Source organism: Pygocentrus nattereri, chromosome 4 (genome assembly GCF_015220715.1).
Source record: "Pygocentrus nattereri isolate fPygNat1 chromosome 4, fPygNat1.pri, whole genome shotgun sequence".
Taxonomy (NCBI): domain Eukaryota; kingdom Metazoa; phylum Chordata; class Actinopteri; order Characiformes; family Serrasalmidae; genus Pygocentrus; species Pygocentrus nattereri.
Window position 1 is genome coordinate 47,416,459 of NC_051214.1, and position 23,020 is coordinate 47,439,478.

A 23,020-nucleotide genomic window follows, 5' to 3' on the forward strand; every position below is an offset into this window, starting at 1 on the left:
GAGAGAGAGAGAGAGAGACCGGGGGAGAGAGAGAGACGGGGAGAGAGAGAGAGAGAGAGAGAGATAGAGAGAGAGGCGGGGGGAGAGAGAGAGGGAGAGAGAGAGACGGGGAGAGAGAGAGAGACGGGGAGAGAGAGAGAGAGAGAGAGAGACGGGGAGAGATAGAGAGAGAGAGAGAGAGAGAGAGAGAGAGAGACGGGGGGAGAGAGAGATGGAGAGAGAGAGATGGAGAGAGAGAGACGGAGAGAGAGAGAGAGAGAGAGAGAGACGGAGATAGAGAGAGATGGAGAGAGAGAGAGAGAGAGAGAGAAGCCTGTATAATGGCTGAATGTAGGAGTTGCTTTTTCAGAGGTGTGGTTTGGGGTTCTGTTCCTTCTGGGTGGATTAATATACCTTTTTCTTGCTTGATCGGCGGTTTGTCCTGGTTGTACCTGCCCCTCCTGTGAGGATTTAGCTCTAGATTAAGCTGAGGAAAGGAAGAGGATGCGAAAGAAAAAAAAAAACCTGTCCTGTTTGGGCCTGTCCTCTGAAGCACACCTCAGAAACAGGACGTCCTGTGATTCTGTCTGCAGTCCAGTGTAGAGCTGCACCATATGATTGTTATGAGATCCAAAGGGATTGACCAAAATGATTTCATATTATTTTTAAACATATAGTGCAGGGGTGCTCGATCCCTGGCGACCCTGTGATCTGCATATTTTCTCTACACACCTGACTCCGCTAACGAGGAGCTTGTTAATGAGTTAATGAGCCAGTCAGGTGTGTAGAGTGAAACGAAATACAACTCTCAGAGAAAAGAGGCGATGACCTGTTACTGGAGTGATGCCATCAAGCCGATGTCTTCAGTACCTTTGGTAAAGGAACATAATTGCGCCATGTTCTACCGCAGTTATGTATTTTTAATTATCCTGACTCTATATATCCTTTTCCTGACTCCAGGGTTCTTATTTTATTAGTAGAGTTTAAAATGTTAGGTTATGAAAAGGGGCAGTTGCACACCTGTCCACTGGGGGAAAAACCTACTTAAGGTACACGGTTGAACCTTAAGGTTAGAGCTGAAAGGTGAATCATTAATATATCGAAATCGCAATTCTTTTAAACGTTATCCTGAGTTTTAAGAAGAGGAATTTAGCTTTAGAAAACAGATCTGGTGAACAGTCTGTCGATCACTTGGACCAATCAGACGGCCAACCCCTCCATGTGTGGGCCGTCTGCCACACTACATTCAGGGTTCGAGCCTCAAGCAGAAAAGGTCAGTATTCAGGCTCCTTCGCAAAAGACAGGCCTGAACCTGTTTATAAAAAATAATCGCAATTTAATCCCAATAATATCCACCCACAGAAACTCCTGTGGAGCTGAGATTGGTCAGGATTTGCATATCACAGCCTTCTGAAATATCAGCAGAAAGAGTGATTATTCATCGCTCATTACCGCATCACCGTTGAGTTTATTTATTATTTTGTTGTTTTGGTTTGCTTCTTTAGAATTCCCAAAGGGGAACGTTTACATTAGTGTATTCCACAGTTACGAGTAATACAGAGTTTTATTTTCTAAGTCAAAAAGGTAAAACGGTTATAAACACCAGGAATGAAAAACGGATACGTGGACACATTTTAGTGATGAGAGTAAGGGGGGAAAAAAATTAAATAGAAAAATGAATTTACTATATAGAACTCGAACTGATCTGATCAATGATGTGAATATTGTTTATCTGCGTATCGATTGACGCTCAAATATTTATGGATTAATTTGAGGCTGTTTTGTAAGAAAGACCCGGTTAGGCAGGGCTGTGCAGCGTTAACCATGTGGTCTATGATTCATCCCACTGCCCCATTCATCCCTTCAGCGCAGTCGTGCAAGCTGTGATGCAGGTTCAGTTCTAGTGCTTATTGTGGTTGTAGTCCATCAGATATTACAAACACTAGAGAAGTCCAGATGTTTCTAAACAAAGATGCGCAAAACTTTGAGTTGTAAGATCGTATTTAAAGTAACGTGTGTTTTTATTTATTTATTTATTTATTTATTTATTTATTTATATAGATTGTCTGCTGAAAAAAGAGACCTAAACTCCCCCCCAAAGCATCTCCTAGATGCCACTTGCTGTTCCTGTTGCCTTTACTATTTTTCCCCAGTTTCTTAAGAATAAACGGACTAAATGTTTGACTCCAGCCTTACTGTACGTACGCTCTTGCTGGTGTGGGTTCCCTCGCACTCAGTGATGCCAAACAAAAAAAAAAAAGCACTACTTAAGTGCTAATTGTGGTCAATCTGAGTTGTTCAGGAGAAACATTTTCTGGATGTTTCACAAACTTTTTACACACTGGTTCTGTTTTTTTCACAGTTATATTATATTAATATTTTCAAATTTGTTCCACTTACCGAGATGTGCTTTGTAGAGGCGTTGCATGTTTTTATCTCTGTGCTAAAAGATGTTAATTTGTGTGACGTGCTCAACATTATTACCAGCAGCACTTTGGCTGTCTGAACATGATTGTGTCACAGTGAATGTGGTGTTAGAGAGCGCGAGCATCTAATGTGTGGTCAGTGGGTGAGGCTGCAGCAGGCTGGTATTTGTGGAGAAGTGCATGTTTGTCATGTGATGTTTGGCCACAATTGAATTAAACAGCAAAGACACAGAGTTTGAGGAGCTCACTGCCTCGTTAGCTGCCAGAGTGACAGCAGTGGAGACGCTGCTGGGTTTGTTTTTGTACTTTGTCGGGACGTGGGGTCATACATTCACTATACAGTACTGTACAAAAAGGCAGAGGCCTTCGTTTATTTAATTTTCCAGTCAAAACAGCCGTGGAGTGCAAGGCCCTTTTTCAGGAGGTGTTTTTGATGAGATTAGATATAAAATAATGCACCTGGATGAGGAAGGTGAAAGTCAAACTTCAAATAATGATTAGAGAAAATTACTTAAATGATTAGAGTAAAGCACTTAAAGCTGTCATCATTCACCATCTTCACTGTGAGAAGACGACTCAGCACCGTGGGTCTGAAAGGATGTGTAGCTGCCCAGAAGCCTCACGGAGAAAAGGAGACGGACGCTTCAAATAAAGAAGCTGAACAGTGGACTGACCACCCCAGAGTCCAGACCTCAGCCTCACTGAATGTGTTTGATTACTGCAGAAAATGATCAGCCAACTTCTCAGACTGAACTTTGGAGCTGTGTCTTTGATTTCTTTGAGAAACTGAAAGTGAGTCTCTTGAGCTCCAGTAAAGACAGAGTGACAAAGAGTGATTAGACTGGAAACTACATAAATAAAAGATTGTCTCTGACGTTTGCGCAGCTCTGCGTGTCGGTAGCTAATAGTTGTTTGTTCCCGCGCTCCTTATGATTCATGCCTTTGTTTTCTTTTTAGGTTGCATTAAACATGAGAACAGTTTCAGGCCAGTCTGACCAGTTAGTGTCTGTAGACTGTGTGTGTGTCTGTGTGTAACTTGAATATCAAGTGATTATGTAAAAGCTGTTGTTTAGAAACATGACCCGGACGGTGTGCAGTTTCCTTCGCGCTGTGCGCTGTTTTCCACTGCGTTGGCTTACAGGCGGTGTTTGTTGGACCGGGGCAGGCACTGAGCTGACCATTAGCGTGTGTTTGGGTTTCAGGTGAATGTCCAGGCCGCTGCCAATTGGGTTATTGTGGCAGTGTTTGTGTGGTGCCGCGGCCACGTGCCAGTCCTGCGTCACCGCGGTAACACTGCCGTATGAATGATTTGATGAAACATGGCTGTAGTCCAAGGAGTAAAATTGTACTTGTTTTTTATTTATTGCTCATGATTAATTTTAATAAAGGGGGATTATCCCCCACCCCCCCACCCCCGCACACAATTTCTGCATAATTTAGTGGTGGAGATGTAAACAGTCATTCGAAGTGGTTGGTGTGAAATAGTTGATTGTAGAGACGTTCTTTACAGTGGTGGTGATGGGAACCAGGGGTCACCGTGACTCCAATACAAATATACGCATTTTACTTACTATCCAAAACCACCAGTGAAGCTACTCGTCTTCTAAGTTTTATGTGGAATGGTGACCAAGGTAAAGTAGTGGATCATCTGAAGGAGCATTAAAGCAGAAGATGAGCATAGACAGGGATGCGTTCAGGAATATTAACACACACTGCAGCTTTTTTAAAAGCACTGCTGCGTAAAGTTTGTGCTTTCCGCACACATTCTTCGCTCGTTTCAATGAGCTACGAGTCAGAAATCATTCAAAACAGGCCGTGTCCTTTTAACCTTAAGACTATTTTCAAGCTGTTTACTTGTTTTTTGCTTAGCTCATTTTTCTTTGTGACTCTTGACTCAAACACAGAGTTGAAACAAAGTGTTGATAAATGAGCAAACGGGAGGGAAGAGTCTCTGCTCAAACAGTTTCTCTTCTGCAGACAAAGAGCCAATATGGCATAGCAGATGGCGCCTGAGCTCAGGAAAGCAAGAGAGTAAATAAGGAATAAAAGCATGAACAGAGAGCGAGAACAGCCAACGTGCTCAGTCGGGTAAAGCACAACAGCATCGGAGTGTCACAGTGTGGCATTCAGGTCATTACACAAACAGATTCAAGCCTGTGAGGTTTAGCAAAGTCTTGTAAATCAGGTTCATGTCTGAGTTTACGGTGGTTAAATCTAGTCGGAGGGGACAGTCTGGACAGCTGTTTCTTGGATGACGTTCGTGGGATGGCTGGTTATGGTTTAGCTTTATCCACTTCAGTCTACGTATCGCAGTTGTTGAAACAAAACCTCGTATCTCCTAAATAACTTTACAGGAGAAGAAAACATCCTACGCTGCTTTTAATGTAAGTCAATGGAACCAGGCGTTTTTCCAAGCCATTTTGGGTCGTTTCTTTTCATCCGTTCATCTGCTGCTCCTCCACATTGAGAGGAGCCAGCTGAGGTGGTTGGAGCACCTGATCAGGATCGCCTCAAGTTGGAGGTTTACCAGGCGCTGCTGACTGGGACAAGACCCTGAGTTCTTCCTAGGACCTGCTGGAGGGATTATATCTTGAAGGTGGCCTGGGAGTGGCTTGGGGTCCCCCCCGTGTGTGTGTGTGTGTGTGTGTGTGTGTGTGTGTGTTAACTTGTCTTGATTATGTGCGTTGTGATACTGTGACACATTTTAATCTATAAACATGGACTAAAGTACACTAAACAGCAAAAACAGCTCCAGCCTCTTAAAACTAAAGAAGCAAACTTCAGACACCAAAGATGTCTTGCCTGATTGACTACATTTTCCCTAATTTGTGTTTTTTCTTGCTTAAGCATGTCCCATATAATCAACAAACCATGACACCCATTGACCTTCAGCAGGACTGTCGCATACACAGAAAAGAAAACATGAGCAAGATGCTGATATTGGTGTTGGAGCAGCTCTTTGTTTTCAGCTGGGGCGTTTTTTTTTCCCCCACCTCTGCTTGTGCCTCGTCAGTCACCGCTACCACTAGTCTTCAGTTCCCAAAGCTAAGCTCAAGTAATGAAGCTTCACTCCAGACTTTATGGAGGGATCCCAGAACTCCTGCATGAATATTTCAGCTGGTGGAGAGTAGATGAGTAGGTCTATAAAGAGTACACTCGCTTATAAATGTTCTACTCCAGCTTCCGTTCTTCCCTCTGAAAGCAATGACCTTCATTCATCATGTATGAGCTGACGTAGATTTCACCCACTGTTCTGTCATTCATCAGGTTCATGTCTGGAGTATCTGGACAATCAAGCTCACATCTGGTAAGAGTGCGAGTAAATTTGAGCGTAAGGAGGAGGGCTTGGTTTGTAAATTATTGGCAGTAACATCAATAATAACAATAATGGTGACAACTGCAAATAAGTCTATTTGTATTGCACTTTTTACAACAATGCTGTCACAAAGCAGCTTTACAGAAGTTTGAAAACACGGTTATAACATAGATCCCCCAGTGAGCGAGCCAGAGGCAACGGTGGTGAGGAAAAACTCCCTCAGACTGGAGGAAGAAACCTTGAGAGGAACCAAGACTCACAAGGGGAGACCCGTCCTCCTCTGGTCAAACAGAGGGGAGACCCGTACTCTTCTGGTCAAACAGAGGGGAGACCCGTCCTCTTCTGGTCAGACAGTGTTTACAGTTTAATAAGCTAAATACCAAATAGAAGCTAAGAGGATCTCTGTCTGAAGACTGGATGGTAAAGCTTTAGAAACTGCACTGGTAGAGGCGGTCTCTGCCCGAGGTGGTCTCTGCCCGAGGTGGTCTCTGCCCGAGGCGGTCTCTGACCGAGGCGGTCTCTGACTGAGTCTTCATGAAAAGTGGGAGTGAGCTGAAACAGTCCCATCCTATCTCAATGCTGGTAGATCTGAATGGCACAGTGATGTAACTGAGGGTGTTGCAGCACAAATGAACAGCAGAGCGGGTCGGTGATGGTGAGGAGGAGGCCCTGATGGTCAGTCTTCAGCAGGGTGGGAGGGCAGTCATTATCTCAGGAAGAGTAAAGAGACAAAATGAGTTCTGCTCAGGAGTATAACACCAGGCTTCATTCACCAACCGTTCTTAAAACCCACTTAAGCAGTTTCCGTGAAGTTTCTGACGCCCGCCAGTGTTTTCTTATTTGGGATTTGTTCTTCGGTGAGAACAGAATCTACACACACTCATAGACTCGAAAGGTGTGAACAGTTCTGCGCTTTAGAAACGTCATTAATTTGACAGACTTTTTCTTAGGACTTTTCACGGGAGCGTATTTAAGAAAGAACTCCTTGTACAAAAGTGGATGTACATATTTGTACATGCACACTGATGCGAACAAATGCTGCAACTACACATTCCAACTACAGACTTTTTTATATTAGTGATGCAGTAAATAACTACCTCCCCAAAATACAAAGCATGAGCTAGTGCAGTAGAAGCTCATATACTGCAGTATCCTCACTCGCTCGCTCAGTATTTAATGAAAGTAATCACAATCACTTTATCTGAAAAGTTCAAATTTAATTCCTTTTTTTTTAATCCCACAACCGGGGAAATTCCACCTCCGCATTTAACCCATCCATGAAGTGAAACACCACATACACACTAATGAATACACACACAATAGGGGGCAGTGAGCACACTTGCCCGGAGCGGTGGGCAGCCCTATCCACGGCGCCTGGGGAGCAGTTGGGGGTTAGGTGTCTTGCTCAAGGACACCTCAGTCATGGACTGTCAGCTCTGGGGATCGAACCAGCGACCTTCTGGTCACAAGGCCAGTTCCCTAACCTACAGCCCACGACTGCCCCACAACCCCATTGCAACACTATAAAGATATTTAAGCTCTTGCTAATAACAACATTGAATCCAGTGAATGTGGTTTAACTCGGGCATCGCTCTGTGAATCAAATTGTAAAAATGAAAGAATGAAGCATTGGCTTTTTTTTTTTTTTATGATGTGGCCTGCCAGGCTGAAGGTGAGTTGGCGTGAAATGACCTGAATAGTTTTGCCCACTGCTTTAAAACAAACCCCTCTTTGTGTTGATGGAGCAGTCAGAGCTTCGCACTGCAGCTCTTTTGACGTTCCTTTTCACACTTTGGACAAGTGTGGAATTCTCTCTCCATTTCTGTCGTCCTGTTTAAGCAGAAGATTTTTTCATTTATAAAACATTACATTTGGCCATAATTATGTGAGTGAACATGAACATAGTTCAGCTTAAACCTAAACATACGTCGCTCAAACGAGGATGACGTAATTGGGTAGTCTGTGTTTCACCACAGCATCACTCTTCAAAAATATTTCATCCTGATTGGTGCGTTAAATAAGTAATTCCACTTTTATTTTTCTACATTTCTGCATGATTAAATGGTTAAAACGTTGAGTCACAGTGGTTTGGTGTGATGCCTCACACTTGAAAAGGTTTTGTTCCTATTGAATTCATTCATGGTGGAAGGATACATGCAGGACATTATGAGGCAAAATAGTCCCCCAAAAATTTTTTTTATCAGATTTATCACTATTTTACCATCAATATTCCTTATAAAACTCAGAAGAGAGGTGTAGGTTCATGGCGACCCCGGGTTCCCATCATCACCACTGTAAAGAAATCTGAGTCTCTACAATCAACCAAAACACTGAATGACCGACTGTACATTTCAACTATTTAATTAGAGATGCGTTGAAAAATGGGTGGATTTGCCCTTCAGCTACAGTTTCTTCTGTTTAAACTCACCTGTTTGCAGTGGTGGGCCGTAACCTGTAAAACTGTGATGGATTCTGCTTAAGTATTTTCAGATGATAATACTTTTTCACTTTTTAGCCATTAACATTTAGTTCCTAATTCTCTTTTTGGGTTTAATTTCATTCTGTACTTGGTTCAGCTCCTGTTCCGCTTTGCTGTCCATCACTCCTCTCACTGTGGAGCTTCAGCATTTCAGAGAGAGACTGAGTCTGACAAACGTCCTACACTGATGAAACTGCTAGGCTACTTTTACTTCTAATTGAGTCCTTATTCCAGTTATTTTGAACTTTTAAGAAGTATTAAAAAGTTTTCCCTCCATGACAAATGGGGGTGGGAGGGGGAGGCGAAACATATTATTGGTTTGTGTTACTTTACTCCCCTCCCACAGTGCATGGTGACATCATAAAAACTCAGAAGACGTTTTAGATGTGGGTGAAAGTCATTAAAGTTTGATGGAAGATGACGGGCAAACCTGAATTTTGACTTTTAAATTATATGAGTAATCATGCTTACTGTAGTCTCTGCCTCTAACAGAGGGTCCCGTGCTGTAGCTTCACGGCTCTGTATTTTGCGCAGAGCGCTCACAGTGTCCTTCTTCAGGTGTATGACGTCAGATTTTATGGGGTCTTACTGGACTGCCATGCGCATTTGGACAAGTTGTTTTGTGGACGATTTTCAAAAATTTGATGTGCGCAAAGATTTTGCATAGAATAGAAAGAAAAGTCTTTAAAAATATCTGAAAACATCTGAATGAGGCCTGATATATATATATATATATATATATATATATATATATATATATATATATATATATATATATATATATATATATATGCTTACACAATGCACAATAAAATTAACATATTTGAGGGAAAAACAAAACGTGGCCTGTGCCCCCCCCCCCCCCCCCCCCCCGACATGTTAAACTTAAACTTAAAATAAACAGAAATTGGGCGGTAAAAGTATTATATATATATATATATATATATATATAAAATATGTTAATATGTTAATTTTATTGTGCATTGTGTAAGCATGACTTATTTTCACTTAAAACACACCATTTCACATGCATTGATGCATATCGCTGTTGTCGGACGAAAACCTCGTATCTCCAAAATGGCAACTTTACAGGAGGAGGAAAAAACCTACTTTACTTTTAATGTAAGTCAATGGAACCAGAATTTTCGCCAATTCATTTTGGGCCATTTGTTTTGGTCCATTGTTCATGAAATTTACAGACAATGTAAAGAACAACAGGTTCTTTTACATTATGTCAAAAACCGAAAAATGACCAAAATGGAGATACGAGGTTTTCTTCCGACAGCAGCAATATGCTACGTGGAAGTGCATATGTGATGATGGGTGGACAGCCAATCAGAATGCAGCCGACAGAGCCCTGAAATGTGGCCTGTTTTGTGTGCAAAAGGAGCGTCTGAGACTGAGACTGTCCTTAATGTGAACTTAAAACTGACCTTTTTTGGCCATGTAAGTTGTTTCTTTCCACACCTCTGCTTATTTTGTTCCTGTCCTCTATGCTAACATCTATCCTGCTGTTCACGGCTCCTCTTTTCATCCTCATTAGCTCTCCACGTTCCTGCTGATTTTCCATGTCAGTTCCACATTAAAAGGCACTGCATCAGCACTGAACTGCCTGCTCAAGTCTGCCTTTGCTTTACATTAACTGCCTCCTTGTTGTCTCGTAGGGAGTGGCTGTTTACGGGTGTTATTAATATTTAATCAGGGTGTCAGCAGTGGACTTGGTGATGTTAAACATTTACATCTGCATGTAGTCTGCTTAGGGCTGGGCACAGTGTTATGATCGAGTGTCTTCAGGTACTCGGTGATCTAATCATAATCAGGTTTCTGCAGTTATATGATCATACAAATGGTCATGTAAACAGCACATAGATTTCTTAGATTGGAGTAAGGTCTAGAAATCTGATTAAGAAATCAAATCTGTTAAAGGGAGTTGGACTTCAGCTCAGCAATCAGATTTCTCAGTGCATGTGTACCCTTACTCAGATTTCTTTCGCATTCCTCAGTCTGCAGTGCTGGCAATAAGCAGCGTGGCCAGAAGATGGCAGCGAAACACTTTTGGAGCGTCACTGAAACTGACTGCATGCTTTACGAACAAAGGGGTTAAATTTTCTTCATCTTATAGATGATGAATGTTGACAGGTAAAGTGGTGCAATTTAAAATTTTTTTATTTTTTTAAAGCCACAGCATGAAGTTTGAGGTTGTCTTTACATTTACGTTGTCGTATTCTGTGAGTCTGAGAATCGTCAGACCTTCTGGAACATCCGAAGGTTTGTTAAAGACGAATTTAGATCAATTACAGAGCGCTCGTAAACAATAACGACCAGTTTGGACTATTCATAGTATTCACTTATGTCGTGAGCACTCTGTCGCCAACCCTGCAGGTGGACGAAGACCAGATTGACCATGAAAAACGTGAAAAGATATATAGACACTCTGGATACTCCAGAAAATCCTGCATTCCAGTGTTGCGTTCCAACTCCGTTACGGGTACATTACGTAAATTGGTGGAAGGTCAGAAAATTTGTATGAGATTTCACACATTAATGAACACGACTACCAAAGGTCTTAAATAATAAAGTCATACATTAAGCTGAAGTTAGTTTCTTATGCACCAGCTTTTTATACAGATGTTCTGTTCCACCTGAAATCATGCTGCAGTTACACTGAGGTGCCTTAAACGTAGAACGAATTTCAAAAAAGAAGCTGGCAGATAAGAAGCCAACACCAGCTTACCCCCCCCCCCCCCCCCCCCCCCCCCCCAAATTATTTTGCCTCAATAGATGCATCCTTAATCAATAAATATCTGAACTTTCTCTTGGAGATGGTTAATGAGCAGCTAACGAGCAGCACAGCAGGGCTATAATCAGGCACTGGAGCTGCTGCACTGTTGAACACGTCTCACTGGCTGATCTAAGAACCCAAACCACACACTTCTGTACTTTACCTACTGCACTAATGAGTGCACTTCTAATGGCATTGCACTGTTTCTACGTACTATTTGTTATTTGGAATGCAGCAAAAACTAAAATAGGTGAAATCTGGGCCATTTAGATTTCAGATTTGATTTATTATCACAATACCAACAAATAAAATCAAGGCAATACACTGAAATACACTACTCACACAAAGTTGGGGATATTTGGCTTTCGGGTGAAATTTATGGAAAACATAAGTTCACACTACAGTGATGTTATATCATGAAAGTAGGGCATTTCTGTAGAAGCATGCGATGGTGATTTCCTCATCTCAAACAATTTATTGAATCAAAAGCCAACAGCAGTGGCGGGTAAGACCCCAACAAACAATCTCAATGTCTCAATAACTCGTCATGCGCCCTTGAGCATCAGTTACACCTTGACAGCGACGTCTCCTGCTGTTCACCAGTCGACTCGTTGTCTGCTGAGGCACGGCATCCCACTCTTCTTGAAGGGTGGCCCTCAGGTCATTGAGCCTCTACACAGCCACTCAGCTGATCCCATAGGTTTTCTATGGGATTGAGGTTTGGAGAAAGTGCAGGCCGCTCCATTTGAGGTACCCCGGTCTCCAGCAGCCGTTCCCTAAAGATGCGACCTCGATGAGCTGGAGCACCGTCGTCCATGAGGATGAAATTAGGCCTGTGTTGTTCGTGCAGAGGCACAGTGACTGGATTAATGGTGTTATTCAGTAGTTTGGGCTCGTCACGGTACCATTGACAAAGTGTGGGGCAGTTCTGTATTGACTGGACACGCCTGCCCACACTGTAACACCACCACCACCACCACCACCTCGCTGTCGAGCTCCTTGTTAGAAAACAGCAAGATGTGCCGAAAGTACTGAAACACTGAACAGCTGGACATGTGCATTCAGAAGTTTACAGAAGGTCGCATTAAGTTCACCTGTAAAGGTTAGAGGGCATTTTAGGTTCCCTGACTTTTAGTGAGTAGTGTATATCTGTTTATATGCTTTACAAATGCAATTTTTAAAGTGTTCAAAAAAATAGTGTGTTTTACAGCCTGTGTTTACAGCCTGGATCAGTTATGTCACTGATGAATAGAACTGTATACGATTCCCTACCTGAGAAAATCTTTACAGAGTATAAAAGTATGTGAGCGAGTTCCGAGTGGGCTCGTCAAAGCTGCTATGAAATCCCAGGTGAATGCTGAGGTGTTGCTAGGCTGTTGCTATTGTATCCCAGGTGGTTGCTAAGGCGTTACTAGGCTTTTGTTGTTATCTCAAGTGGTTGCTAATGTGTTGCTAGATTGTTGCAATGTCATACCCAGTGGTTGCTAAGGTGCTCCTACGTAATAGCTGTGGAATCCCAGGTGGTTGCTAAGGTATTGTTAGGCTGTTACTCTGGTATCCAGGAGGTTTGTCAGGCGTGGCTGGGCCATTGCAGTGCTTTCCTAGGTAGTTGCTAAGGTGTTTCTAGGCAGTTGCTGTGGTATTGCAAGTGGTTGCTATGCTGTTGCCTAGTGGTTGCCAAGGTGATGCTAGGTGGTTGCTAATATTACTAGGATACTAGGTTATTGCTATGGTTTTGAAGGTGGTTGCTAAGGTTTTGTTAGGCTGTTACTCTGGTATCCAGGAGGTTTGTTCAGGCGTGGCTGGGCCATTGCAGTGCTTCCCCTAGGTAGTTGCTAAGGTGTTTCTAGGCTGTTGCTGTGGTATTGCAAGTGGTTGCTATGCTGTTGCCTAGTGGTTGCCAAGGTGTTGCTAGGTGGTTGCTAATATTACTAGGTTACTAGGTTATTGCTATGGTTTTGAAGGTGGTTGCTAAGGTGTTGAGAAGGTATTGCTGTGTTCTCAGTTGGTTTCTATAGCATTGCTTGGCTGTTGGTACGGTATTCCAAGTGGTTACTAAGGTGTTGCTAGACAGTTGCTACATTATCCCAGGTGATTGCTAAGCCATTGCTAGGCCATTGCTGTGGTATCCCAGGTGGTTGCTAATGTGCATTTGTATGTGTACTAGTACGCATGTGAGTCTGTATGTAATGTCTCTGCAGCAACCAGTGCTGTCCATGTGCTGTGACATCACCACCACAGCTAACTGGCAGTCTGGAAGTCTACGTTCAGTGTTCTAGTGCCAAGCTTGAAAAGGGCAATGTGTTGGTCTTCTTGACCAAAATATCAGGCCTGGAACCTTAATTTATAGAAAATAGTCATCATGTAAATCAGTCACATTATTGGTCAAAAAATCTGAATTTTCGAGTTTATTCAAGTTTATTAAAGTGGGTGGGGAGGGTTGGGGCTTATGCTCTGGTCACATACACACAAATGACATGTATGCTGTGATTTTGGGGTTTATTTTGTTTGTGGATTTTGAAAATGTTCTGTATGAGAACTTTTGTTGATGACAGCCAAACCAACCTGTGTAGGATATCGTTATAATTAGAGCTCTATAGAATCAAAACATTAACGCATTAAATCAAACCTAGACCTCAGAATCAAAAAGCATGTCAGACCTGAAAATATGCATCACTGCACCCCTAGTTTGGTGTTATATTGTATACGTCTACTGCTTTATTGGGTTGTTCCTGTGCGTCTCTGATGGTGAACGAGCAGTCTTGTGTCCCGTTAAGTGGAGCGCGTGCCGTTATTGCATTAGTGCGGATGGGATTGTTCTTCAGAGGAGAGTATAACCTCTAGTCAGTCTGAAGGTGATTTGAGTGTGTCTGAGTCCGATTCAGTGGAGACCCCTGCTGGCAGACTCTCGCTGAACACACCTACAGTGTTCTGGTGGGATTAAAACAGCACTTCAGCCTCCGGCTCTACGCATATCTGCATATACACACTAGTGTTCAATGTTTGATAATCACATTCCAAAACTTAGACTTCACTGTTTTTAATAACATTTTGAAAAAACGAAATGTTTAGAGTGATGAACAGAGCTGTAGAAGATCCCCTAATAAATAGGTTATTGAGTATGAAGTTGTGTGAAGGCATTGAAAATGGATCAGAAACCTCCAGTATGACATTAAACAGCTTATTTGTGTCAGAACAAATCTCTTCAAGTTGATACTTTAGTAATAGAAGGAAAAGAAATGCATCCCTAATACATCTCTAATCAATATTGACACAATGGGAAGGGCATAAAATTGGTGTTGGTTTTTTTTTTTTCTCCTCAGGAAGAAACACACACACACACACACACACACACACACACACACACATATACATATGACAGTCGCCACATCACGGTAGGGCTGAGAATGATCCATCACCCCAATAATATCTGCTCTGTGGGGGTCCTGACCATTGAAGATAAGGGTAACAGTGTATGCAGAGAAACAGATGGATTGTAGTCTGTAGTTGTGAAACTGCAAAGTACTCCTATATTGTACATGTTGCTAGGCTGTTGCTATGGTACCCTATAGTGGTTACTAAAGTGTTGAAGGCTGTTGCTCTGGTATCTCAGCTGGTTGCCAAGGTGTTGCTATGCTGTTGCTGTGGTATCCCAGGTGGTTGCTAGGGAGTTGCTAGTCTATTGTTTTGTTATCCTAAGTAGTTGCTAAGGTTTTGCCAGGGTACCCCCAGTGGTTGCTGTTGTGTTGCTGGGCTATTGCTTTGTCCTAGGAGGTTTCTAATGTGTTGCTAGGCCATTGCTATGGTATCCCGGGTGGTTTCTAATATGTGTATGTGTGTGCGCTTGTATGCAAGTTGGTATGTATTTCTCTGTTTTTCTCAGAAACATGCAGAAACATGTATGACGGCCAGCCACATCACTGCAATGCTGAGAATGATTCATTACCCAAATACTACTTGCTCTGTGGTGGTGGTCCTGGGGGGTCCTGGCCGTTTGAAGAACAGGGTAACAAAGTATACAGAGAAACGGGTGGACTTCAGTCTGTAATGATAAAACTACAAAGTGCTCCGATATTGTATATGTCCATATATTAACACACAGCTGTCCTTTCGTGGAAACTCTTCAGTCCAGATTATTTTAAGCAGTGTTGAGTGCGTTAATTGCAGCCTGTCTGTTTCAGTACGCTGCCTGGTCACACTGCGGAAATGCCAGTGATGTTTGTCAGGCTGTGAAAACAGCCGTGATTTGTCACAATGCTTACAAACACCGTCAGCAGAAACAGCTGATATTCTTCTGTGTGCAGTAAACATCCGTCAGAGCGCACTTTCGTCTCATTAGCGTCATGCAGAGACCATTTAATCAAATACAAGACCGTAATTAAAGCTGTGCTTATTCAGATTACAGAGGCTGAATGATTTTGACTGACTGGTGTTTTATTGTTATATATGTTATAAACACATCATTTTGTTCAGCAAAAATGCCATACCTTAGGCCCAAGTGTAGCTTTTTTCCCCTTTAAAGCAGCATTATGCAAGAATTGGTCGCTTTTTTGCTCTTGGGCTCCCCTACAGGTGCATAGTGCATTTCTGTTGTAAATTAAGATTGCACTGTGAGCGCCCCCTCATGGACGGCCGAACACGTGCATTTGTTGATGAGCTCAGGGATACAGAATACAACTTCACATGTGCACATGTCACACAAGCATACAATAACAAATAACAGAAATTCCGAGTGTAAACTGTAGTGTCCACATGCCTGCATGACGCACATGCAGGCAAAGGGGAGTTCGATTCTTCCAGGGAGTCGGAATTCAGCAAAACACAAGCAAAGGCAACATCAGAAGAGCGTTACAGGAGATGGCTAACTTTTAAAGCTTATTTGATGTGAAATTGACACATACTGACCAAACCTTCTGGTGTGAGATGATTTTATATGCATGCCAGCCTGAAACAGGTTAGATAAGTTTTGGCATCCAGAGAAACTACAGAACTCACACAAAATGACACAGGATGACACAGATATGGTTGTAGTCTATGTCACAGTACGTCATAAACACCTCTGGCAGGGATGAACGTTCTTCTGTCTGATTTTCCATTAGCCGTGAGACTGTTCTGCATCATTTTCCTCAGTCACTCTCTCTTTTTCTCGTCCTCTCTTTTTCTGAATACAGTATTCTTCTGTCTCTTCGCAGCCTCTGCCATGATGTCTGTACTAGGAGTACCAAGCTACTGCGTTACGCAGTTGTGTCGCTCCTCCAAAGTTACATAGCGCTTTAGAACACATTCCAGTCCAGAGTGGCAATGACAGACACACTGTAGATCAGTGCACCATTAAAAGGACTTTGAAGCTGTTATTTTAAGGCAAAAATGTTACATAATGTTGCTTTAACAAACGTTAGTAGCATCTGTGAGGTCATTCACTGATGTTTAGCAATGTTCCAGTTCATCCCAGAGGTGTTGGATGGGGTCAGTTCTCTGTGTAGGACAGTAAAGTTTTTCCACACCAAACCATTTCATCATGGGCCACAACAGGACAACAGAGAAAGGCCTTCCCTGAACTGTTCCACTCTTTAGAGTGGCATTGTATACTGTAGAGTTTTCCTTTCAATGGACTTAAGAAGCCCAAAGAATGAAAAACAATCCCTGTCCATTATTCCCCCTCCTCCAAACATTGCAGTCGGTTTGTTACATTCAGACCAGTAGCGTTTCGGTCCTCGGACACGTTCTCTTGGCTTCTGACAAGCCCAAATATATCCATCAAACTTTCAAGGAAGTGTGATTTATCACTCCAGAAAACAACGGTGCTGTGCTTTATGCCTCTTCAGCTGACCCTTAACATTTCACGTAGTGATCTTAGGCTTGTGTAGGGCAGCTTGGCCGCTTCACAGATCTTGTGATGATGGTTTCTTTTAGTCTTGCAGTGTATGACTAACCACATGGTTCCATCAAACATGAGGTCATTCGGCCACGTCTCTTGGAGGAAAAACTTCAGGCTGTGTCTTGACGTGTTTTTGTTTTGTCCACATAGTGTGTATATTGTTCCTATTAGGTCCACAGATATCATGTTGTTATAAATATTGTTTTCCACTCTGCTGCTGAATTTTGATGATGGAGGCTCGCCACTGTGTTAGGGCCAGTTAGACACGGTGTGTATTTCCTCTTCAGCACTTCCTGCAGTGCCGTGACTGCATTTCCTCAAGCTGTTCACGCAGCAGCTGCTGGAATGATCAGCAGAAATACTGAGGCTTAGCGTTCTTTTAAAAAGGGCTGGAGGCTGAGCATGGTCCAGCGCTGCTTCAGCTAATCACTCACTGACCCGCTGGATTTTATCTCCTCCTAACAGAGCGGTCAATGACTCGGTGCTTCTGCGTCTGCCTGCTCTGTTGGTGAGTTCACTCTGCTGAGCTGCTGTGTTTTTTTTTTAAGCTATCAATTACAGTGAGCAGAATAAACACATTAAAGAGCCTGTATAATAGAAAACTGAATTTTCCTTTTTAAAAAGAGTTTGGGGTAATATGCAAGTTCCAGAACACAGTTTGCATGCGGTCCCTTTATGGAAACACAATTCATTACTTTTGTGATGTCACAAAATCCACTGCTTCTACATGCGTCCACCTATTCCAGCAGTTTTGCATTCATTCAGACTGAAGTTATAAGGAGTGTTTCAGCATGGAGCGCTTTTTCAATGAGGCACAATACAAAGCAGCTAATCAATCAAACAACCTTTATTTAGACTCGGAAGTACACTGAGGGCAACCCTCATTTTCAGTGTAGCTGATCATTTACAAAAACAGGGATTGACATGACAAAGAAAATATGTATATTTAATCATTTTAAATTAAAAGAAAATTTAAAAATGACTGAAAAAAACAAAAATAGATAAAAATCTGATTGGGGTTGTGTTGGGGGGGGGGGGGTGTAGGATAACAGCCCTTTAAGACATTAACAACAAACAGAAGCAAGATATAACAGCTATAGTAACAATAGTGGAATTATTGATTATGTATATTAAGTGAGGTAAGAAATCAGATTTTTGAAAATATGGGGGGGAAGACATGGCCTCATTTTTAGGCCATTTTGAGCTGATAAACTCGTCACTAAGGCTGATTTAGATAACCGATAGTTTTAACTGTTGTATTACCATTTTATATGACTGAAGATTAAATTCAATGGGTTTAGCTACAGAGTGCTTTACTGATCTCTTTGTTGAGTATAAGGTTCGGCCAAATTGTCAGTCAAAAATATAATGCAATTAATTAATTAATTACGTTAACGTAGAAACCAGTCCTCTTGGAATGACCTGAACTGTCCAGTGTTGAACTCTCAAACTAAAGTTCCTGTGGCAGTAACGTGTGCGTGGTCATTAAAAGTAGCATAATTCCTTACTAGACGTTTAAAGAGTCATTATCGGTGCTGTATCTGCAGGGTTTCTGCGGATGCCAGTAAACTTGTGGCACCTCATTACCAGCCAAATTGATCAGCTAAGCAATTTCTCGGTCAGACTCTGATATCTAAGGTGCCTCTTTACGTGTGTTTTCCAGGACATACGCCATAAAAGATGTCCCAGTGGAGACAGAGGCTCTGGCAGACTGGCTATATCAGAGATTTGTGGAGAAAGAGGAACTTCTGGCCCACTTCTACCAGACAGGTAAGAAATTTGGATCGAAAACATTCCTTTATAATTAACCCATAAGTTGCAGATTTATTAGTCAGTAACTGCTGTGGATTATTTAGAATCTACTATGAATTACTCAGTATTTACTATGAGTTATTCTGTATCCACTATGAATTATTCTGTATTTACTTCTGTGAATTATTCAGTATCTGTTATGAGTTTCTCAGTAACATCTATGAATTATTCAGTAACCAGTCTGAACTGCTCAGTATCTACTATGAATTTCTCAGTTTCTATTGATTTTTTTTTTTTTTTCAGTATCTATTATGAATTATTCAGTATCTATTATAAAATACTTAGTAACAGCTATGAATAATTCAGGATCTACTATTAATTATTTAGTATCTATTAATAATTTTGTGTCTGTTGAGAAATGTTAGTTTTTTGAAAAATGTGGGCCCAATTTAAATTTGATGCCAACAACATGTTCCAAGAAAGTCGGGATGGGGGCATGTTTACCACTGTGCTTCATCACCTCTTCTTTTAACTACTCTGTAAGCACTTGGGAACTGAGGAGACTGACTGACTGCTGTAGTTTTTAAAGTTAAATGTTCTTCTGTTCTTGTTTGATTTCAGCTGCTCAGCATTTTGGGGTCTCATTTGTCGTATTTATCATTTCATAATGCACCAAATGTTTTCATTAATGACCGGTATGGACTGCAGGCAGGTCAGTTTAGTGACTGGACACTTGTAATACGGAGCCATGCTGCTGTAAAACATGCAGAATGTGGTTTTACATAGTCTTGCTGAAATAAGCGAGGCCTTTCCTGTAAAAGATGTACTCTGGATGTCAGCATATGTTGCCTAAACATGTATATATTGTTCAGCATCAATAGTGCCTTCACAGACGTGCACGTCACCCATGTCAAGTGCACTAATGGACCTCTATACCGTCTTGAAAACTGGCTTTTGAACTGTGCACTGATATTAAGCTGAGTGGTCTTTAGCCCGGAGGACAGTGTCCACGATTTCCCAAAAAGAATTTCAAACATTGATTCGTCACTTTTCCACTTCCCCTCAGTCCAGTTTAAATTAGCTCAGGCCCAGAGAAGGTGGCAGCATTTGTGGATCCTGTTTATAGACAGTTTCTTCTTTGCATTTTAGAGTTTTAACTTGCATTTGTGGATGAAGCTACAACTGTTTTCACAGACAGCGGAATTCGTAAGTGTTTCTGAGCCCATGCAGTGATTTCCAATACAGAATCATGCCTGGTTTTAATGCTGTGCAGCCTGAGGGCCCAAAGATCATTGCCTGCAAATACTGCCTTTTGGCCTTGTCCATGGCATACAGAGATTTCTCCTTATTCTCTGAATCTTGTAATGTAATTAGATATAATAGATGATGAAAAGCAAAAGTTCTTTGTTGTTTAATATTGAGAAACATTATTCTTGAAAGGCTTCACTCCTCATCTTTACTTCTGAAAGACTTGGCCTCTCTGAGATGCTTTTTTTTATTTTATACTCACTCATGTTACTGCCAATAAACCGGCCGGGTTGTTTTTATTTTACCAGCTTTTTGTTGCCCCATCCCAACTTTTTTGGAGTGTGTTGTTGGCATAAAATTCAAAATGGTCATATATTTTTCAAAAAACAATAAAATTTCTCAGTTTCAACATTTGGTATGTTGTGTTTGTATTATTTTCAATTACAAAAGGGGGTAAATGATTTGCACGTCATTGCATTTTGTTTTGTTTACATTTTGCAGAACATCCCAACTTTTTTGGAATTGGGATTTGTACTATGAATTATTCAGTATCTACTCTGAATTGTTCAGTATCTGTTATAAATAACTTATCTATTATAAATTATTCGCAACTGTCTATGAATTATTTTGTATCTACTATGAAGTACTCAGTATCTACTATGAAGTATTCAGTAACTACTATGAATTATTTTGTATCTACTATGAAGTACTCAGTAACTACTATGATGTACTCAGTATCTACTATGAAGTATTCAGTAACTACTATGAATTATTTTGTATCTACTATGAAGTATTCAGTAACTACTATGAAGTACTCAGTATCTACTATGAAGTACTCAGTATCTACTATGAAGTACTCAGTATCTACTATGAAGTATTCAGTAACTACTATGAATTATTTTGTATCTACTATGAAGTATTCAGTAACTACTATGATGTACTCAGTATCTACTATGAAGTACTCAGTATCTACTATGAAGTATTCAGTAACTACTATGAATTATTTTGTATCTACTATGAAGTACTCAGTAACTACTATGATGTACTCAGTATCTACTATGAAGTACTCAGTATCTACTATGAAGTATTCAGTAACTACTATGAATTATTTTGTATCTACTATGAAGTATTCAGTAACTACTATGATGTACTCAGTATCTACTATGATGTACTCAGTATCTACTATGAAGTATTCAGTAACTACTATGAATTATTTTGTATCTACTATGAAGTACTCAGTATCTACTATGAATTATTCAGTTATTCTACTAATTATCCAGTAATGTGTATTAATTATTCAGTAACTATGAATAAGTAACTTTTCATAATAAACACATTTGTAATCTGCGGTTATGCCCTCATTGTGTTTTGAAGGAGCGTTCCCTCCACCGAAGGGACAGAAGGAGGCAGTTTCCCGAGAGATGACCCTCAACCCTGTGTGGCTCTGCGCTGTTCAGTCGTTTGCCTTCGTCTCTGGCTACATGTGGTACAACATCCTACAGCACATCTACTGCTGGTTCTTCTCCGTGCTGTGGTGAGGAAGAAAACGAGAGAGAGATGAGGGGGGAGTGAGAGAGGGGGAGCAACGTGGAGGATGAATAAAGAAAAGAGAAAGGGGCCATAGCTGCTGACCTTCAGTTGACCTTGGATCTGTTAAACAGCCCCAGAAACAGTCTTCACTGGACGGATGGCAGAGTGGACGTTTGCAAAAGAACGGCATCTGCGTTTGTTGTATTTGACCCTAAACCCTAAACTCCGACCCGGATTCACAAACACAATATAGACAGCCCTGCAATATACATTCACACCCACCACTAAATATGTAGAAACAGATGACGTCATGTTTACACATGCATACATACACACATGCAAACTTACATACATATATATTATATTATGCACGTCTAAATGTTTACTCATGCACATGTGGACACATTTTTTTATTTTAACTACAATCAAGAATTAGGCTCAGGAATAAGCCAGATAGTTTCTGATATTTTTACCCACCCACCCCCCCCTTTTTTTATTTTTATTATTATTTTTTTATGCCGTGGGTAACACTAACCTGCTCTTCTCCTCTTCTGTTCATTGAGAAGAGCTTCCAAAGGATCTTTCATCTTTCTTTTTTTCCCCCCCATCTCTTTTCGCCCTCCGTACACTGAGACTGAAGACGAGGGGAACCTCCGCAGATCGTCCTCCGGACTTTCATTGCACTATAGATCTGTACCGCCTGTCCTGTATCCGTGGAAACAGCCCTGTCGTGTGCGTTCTGCTTACGTTTTTGTTTTGGTTTTTTTAATAATTTTTTCGTCGGTGTTTGTCCCGTGTTCGTCCGTGCGCTAAAATTTCTCGTGTCTCGTGCGTAGACAGTATTGCGAGAGCCGACTGAATGGTTGTTCATGTTTACACTGGCCGCCCGTTGGACGGAGTACACGGAGATCAGCCCGTCGCTGATTGATTGATGGCTAACTGCTAACTCAGTGGAGGGGGGGCCTCATTCGTTCCCCTCTGCCGCATACATAAACACGCAGGGACATCGGAGTACTCACCGAACTGCTAGTAGACAAGCTGCGGAGTCGATGTATGTGCCCTCTCTCTCCCTAGTCTACATATATTTTGGTGTTTTACAGATATAATTAAGCCATATGCTTAGTGTCTGAGGGCTGATGGAGAAGATCTGACTCTTCTGACTGGACGATTGACTGAGTAATGTTGAAAATGCAGCATTCTGCAAAGAATATAGGAAAAAAAGAAAAAAAAATTAGGCTTACAGGTGTCATTACTGTAAATTTATAACAGCGTAACCTGCCGAAGTGAGCGTGCGACAAATTTTTCCTTTTTTTTTTTTTTTTTTTTTTTAATTTTCTTTTTAGATGCATATAATCAATGTCTGATTGCTGTATGTTATATCAGAGTGTTGGCAAAAAAAAAAATCACTCTTTATTGATGGAGATTTTATTTGTTTCTGTTTGTCCACCCCACCCCACCCCCCCCCACACACCCCCCCAAATTACGTTTAGTCTTGTACATAAACGCAGAGGTAGAACCCATGTTCGTGCAGAGTTTCAGCAACATTGCAGACTGTTTTTAGTTTTGAAATATCATGAATGTTAAGGAAAGAGGGGAAAAAAACGAGATAACAATGCACCTCGCGTACTTC

General features: G+C 41.4%; 1 protein-coding gene across 1 annotated transcript in view; it reads left to right on the plus strand.

The window, feature by feature from the left end:
• lpgat1 (lysophosphatidylglycerol acyltransferase 1) overlaps positions 1-22,639 on the plus strand; it is an 89,008-nt gene extending 66,369 nt beyond the window's left edge. The window contains exons 7-8 of the mRNA XM_017695656.2: positions 18,524-18,630; positions 21,235-22,639. Coding sequence (XP_017551145.1) covers positions 18,524-18,630; positions 21,235-21,398 — 271 coding nt within the window. The 3' untranslated portion in view covers positions 21,399-22,639. The remainder of the gene's footprint in view (positions 1-18,523; positions 18,631-21,234) is intronic.
• Positions 22,640-23,020: the final 381 nt, after the last annotated feature.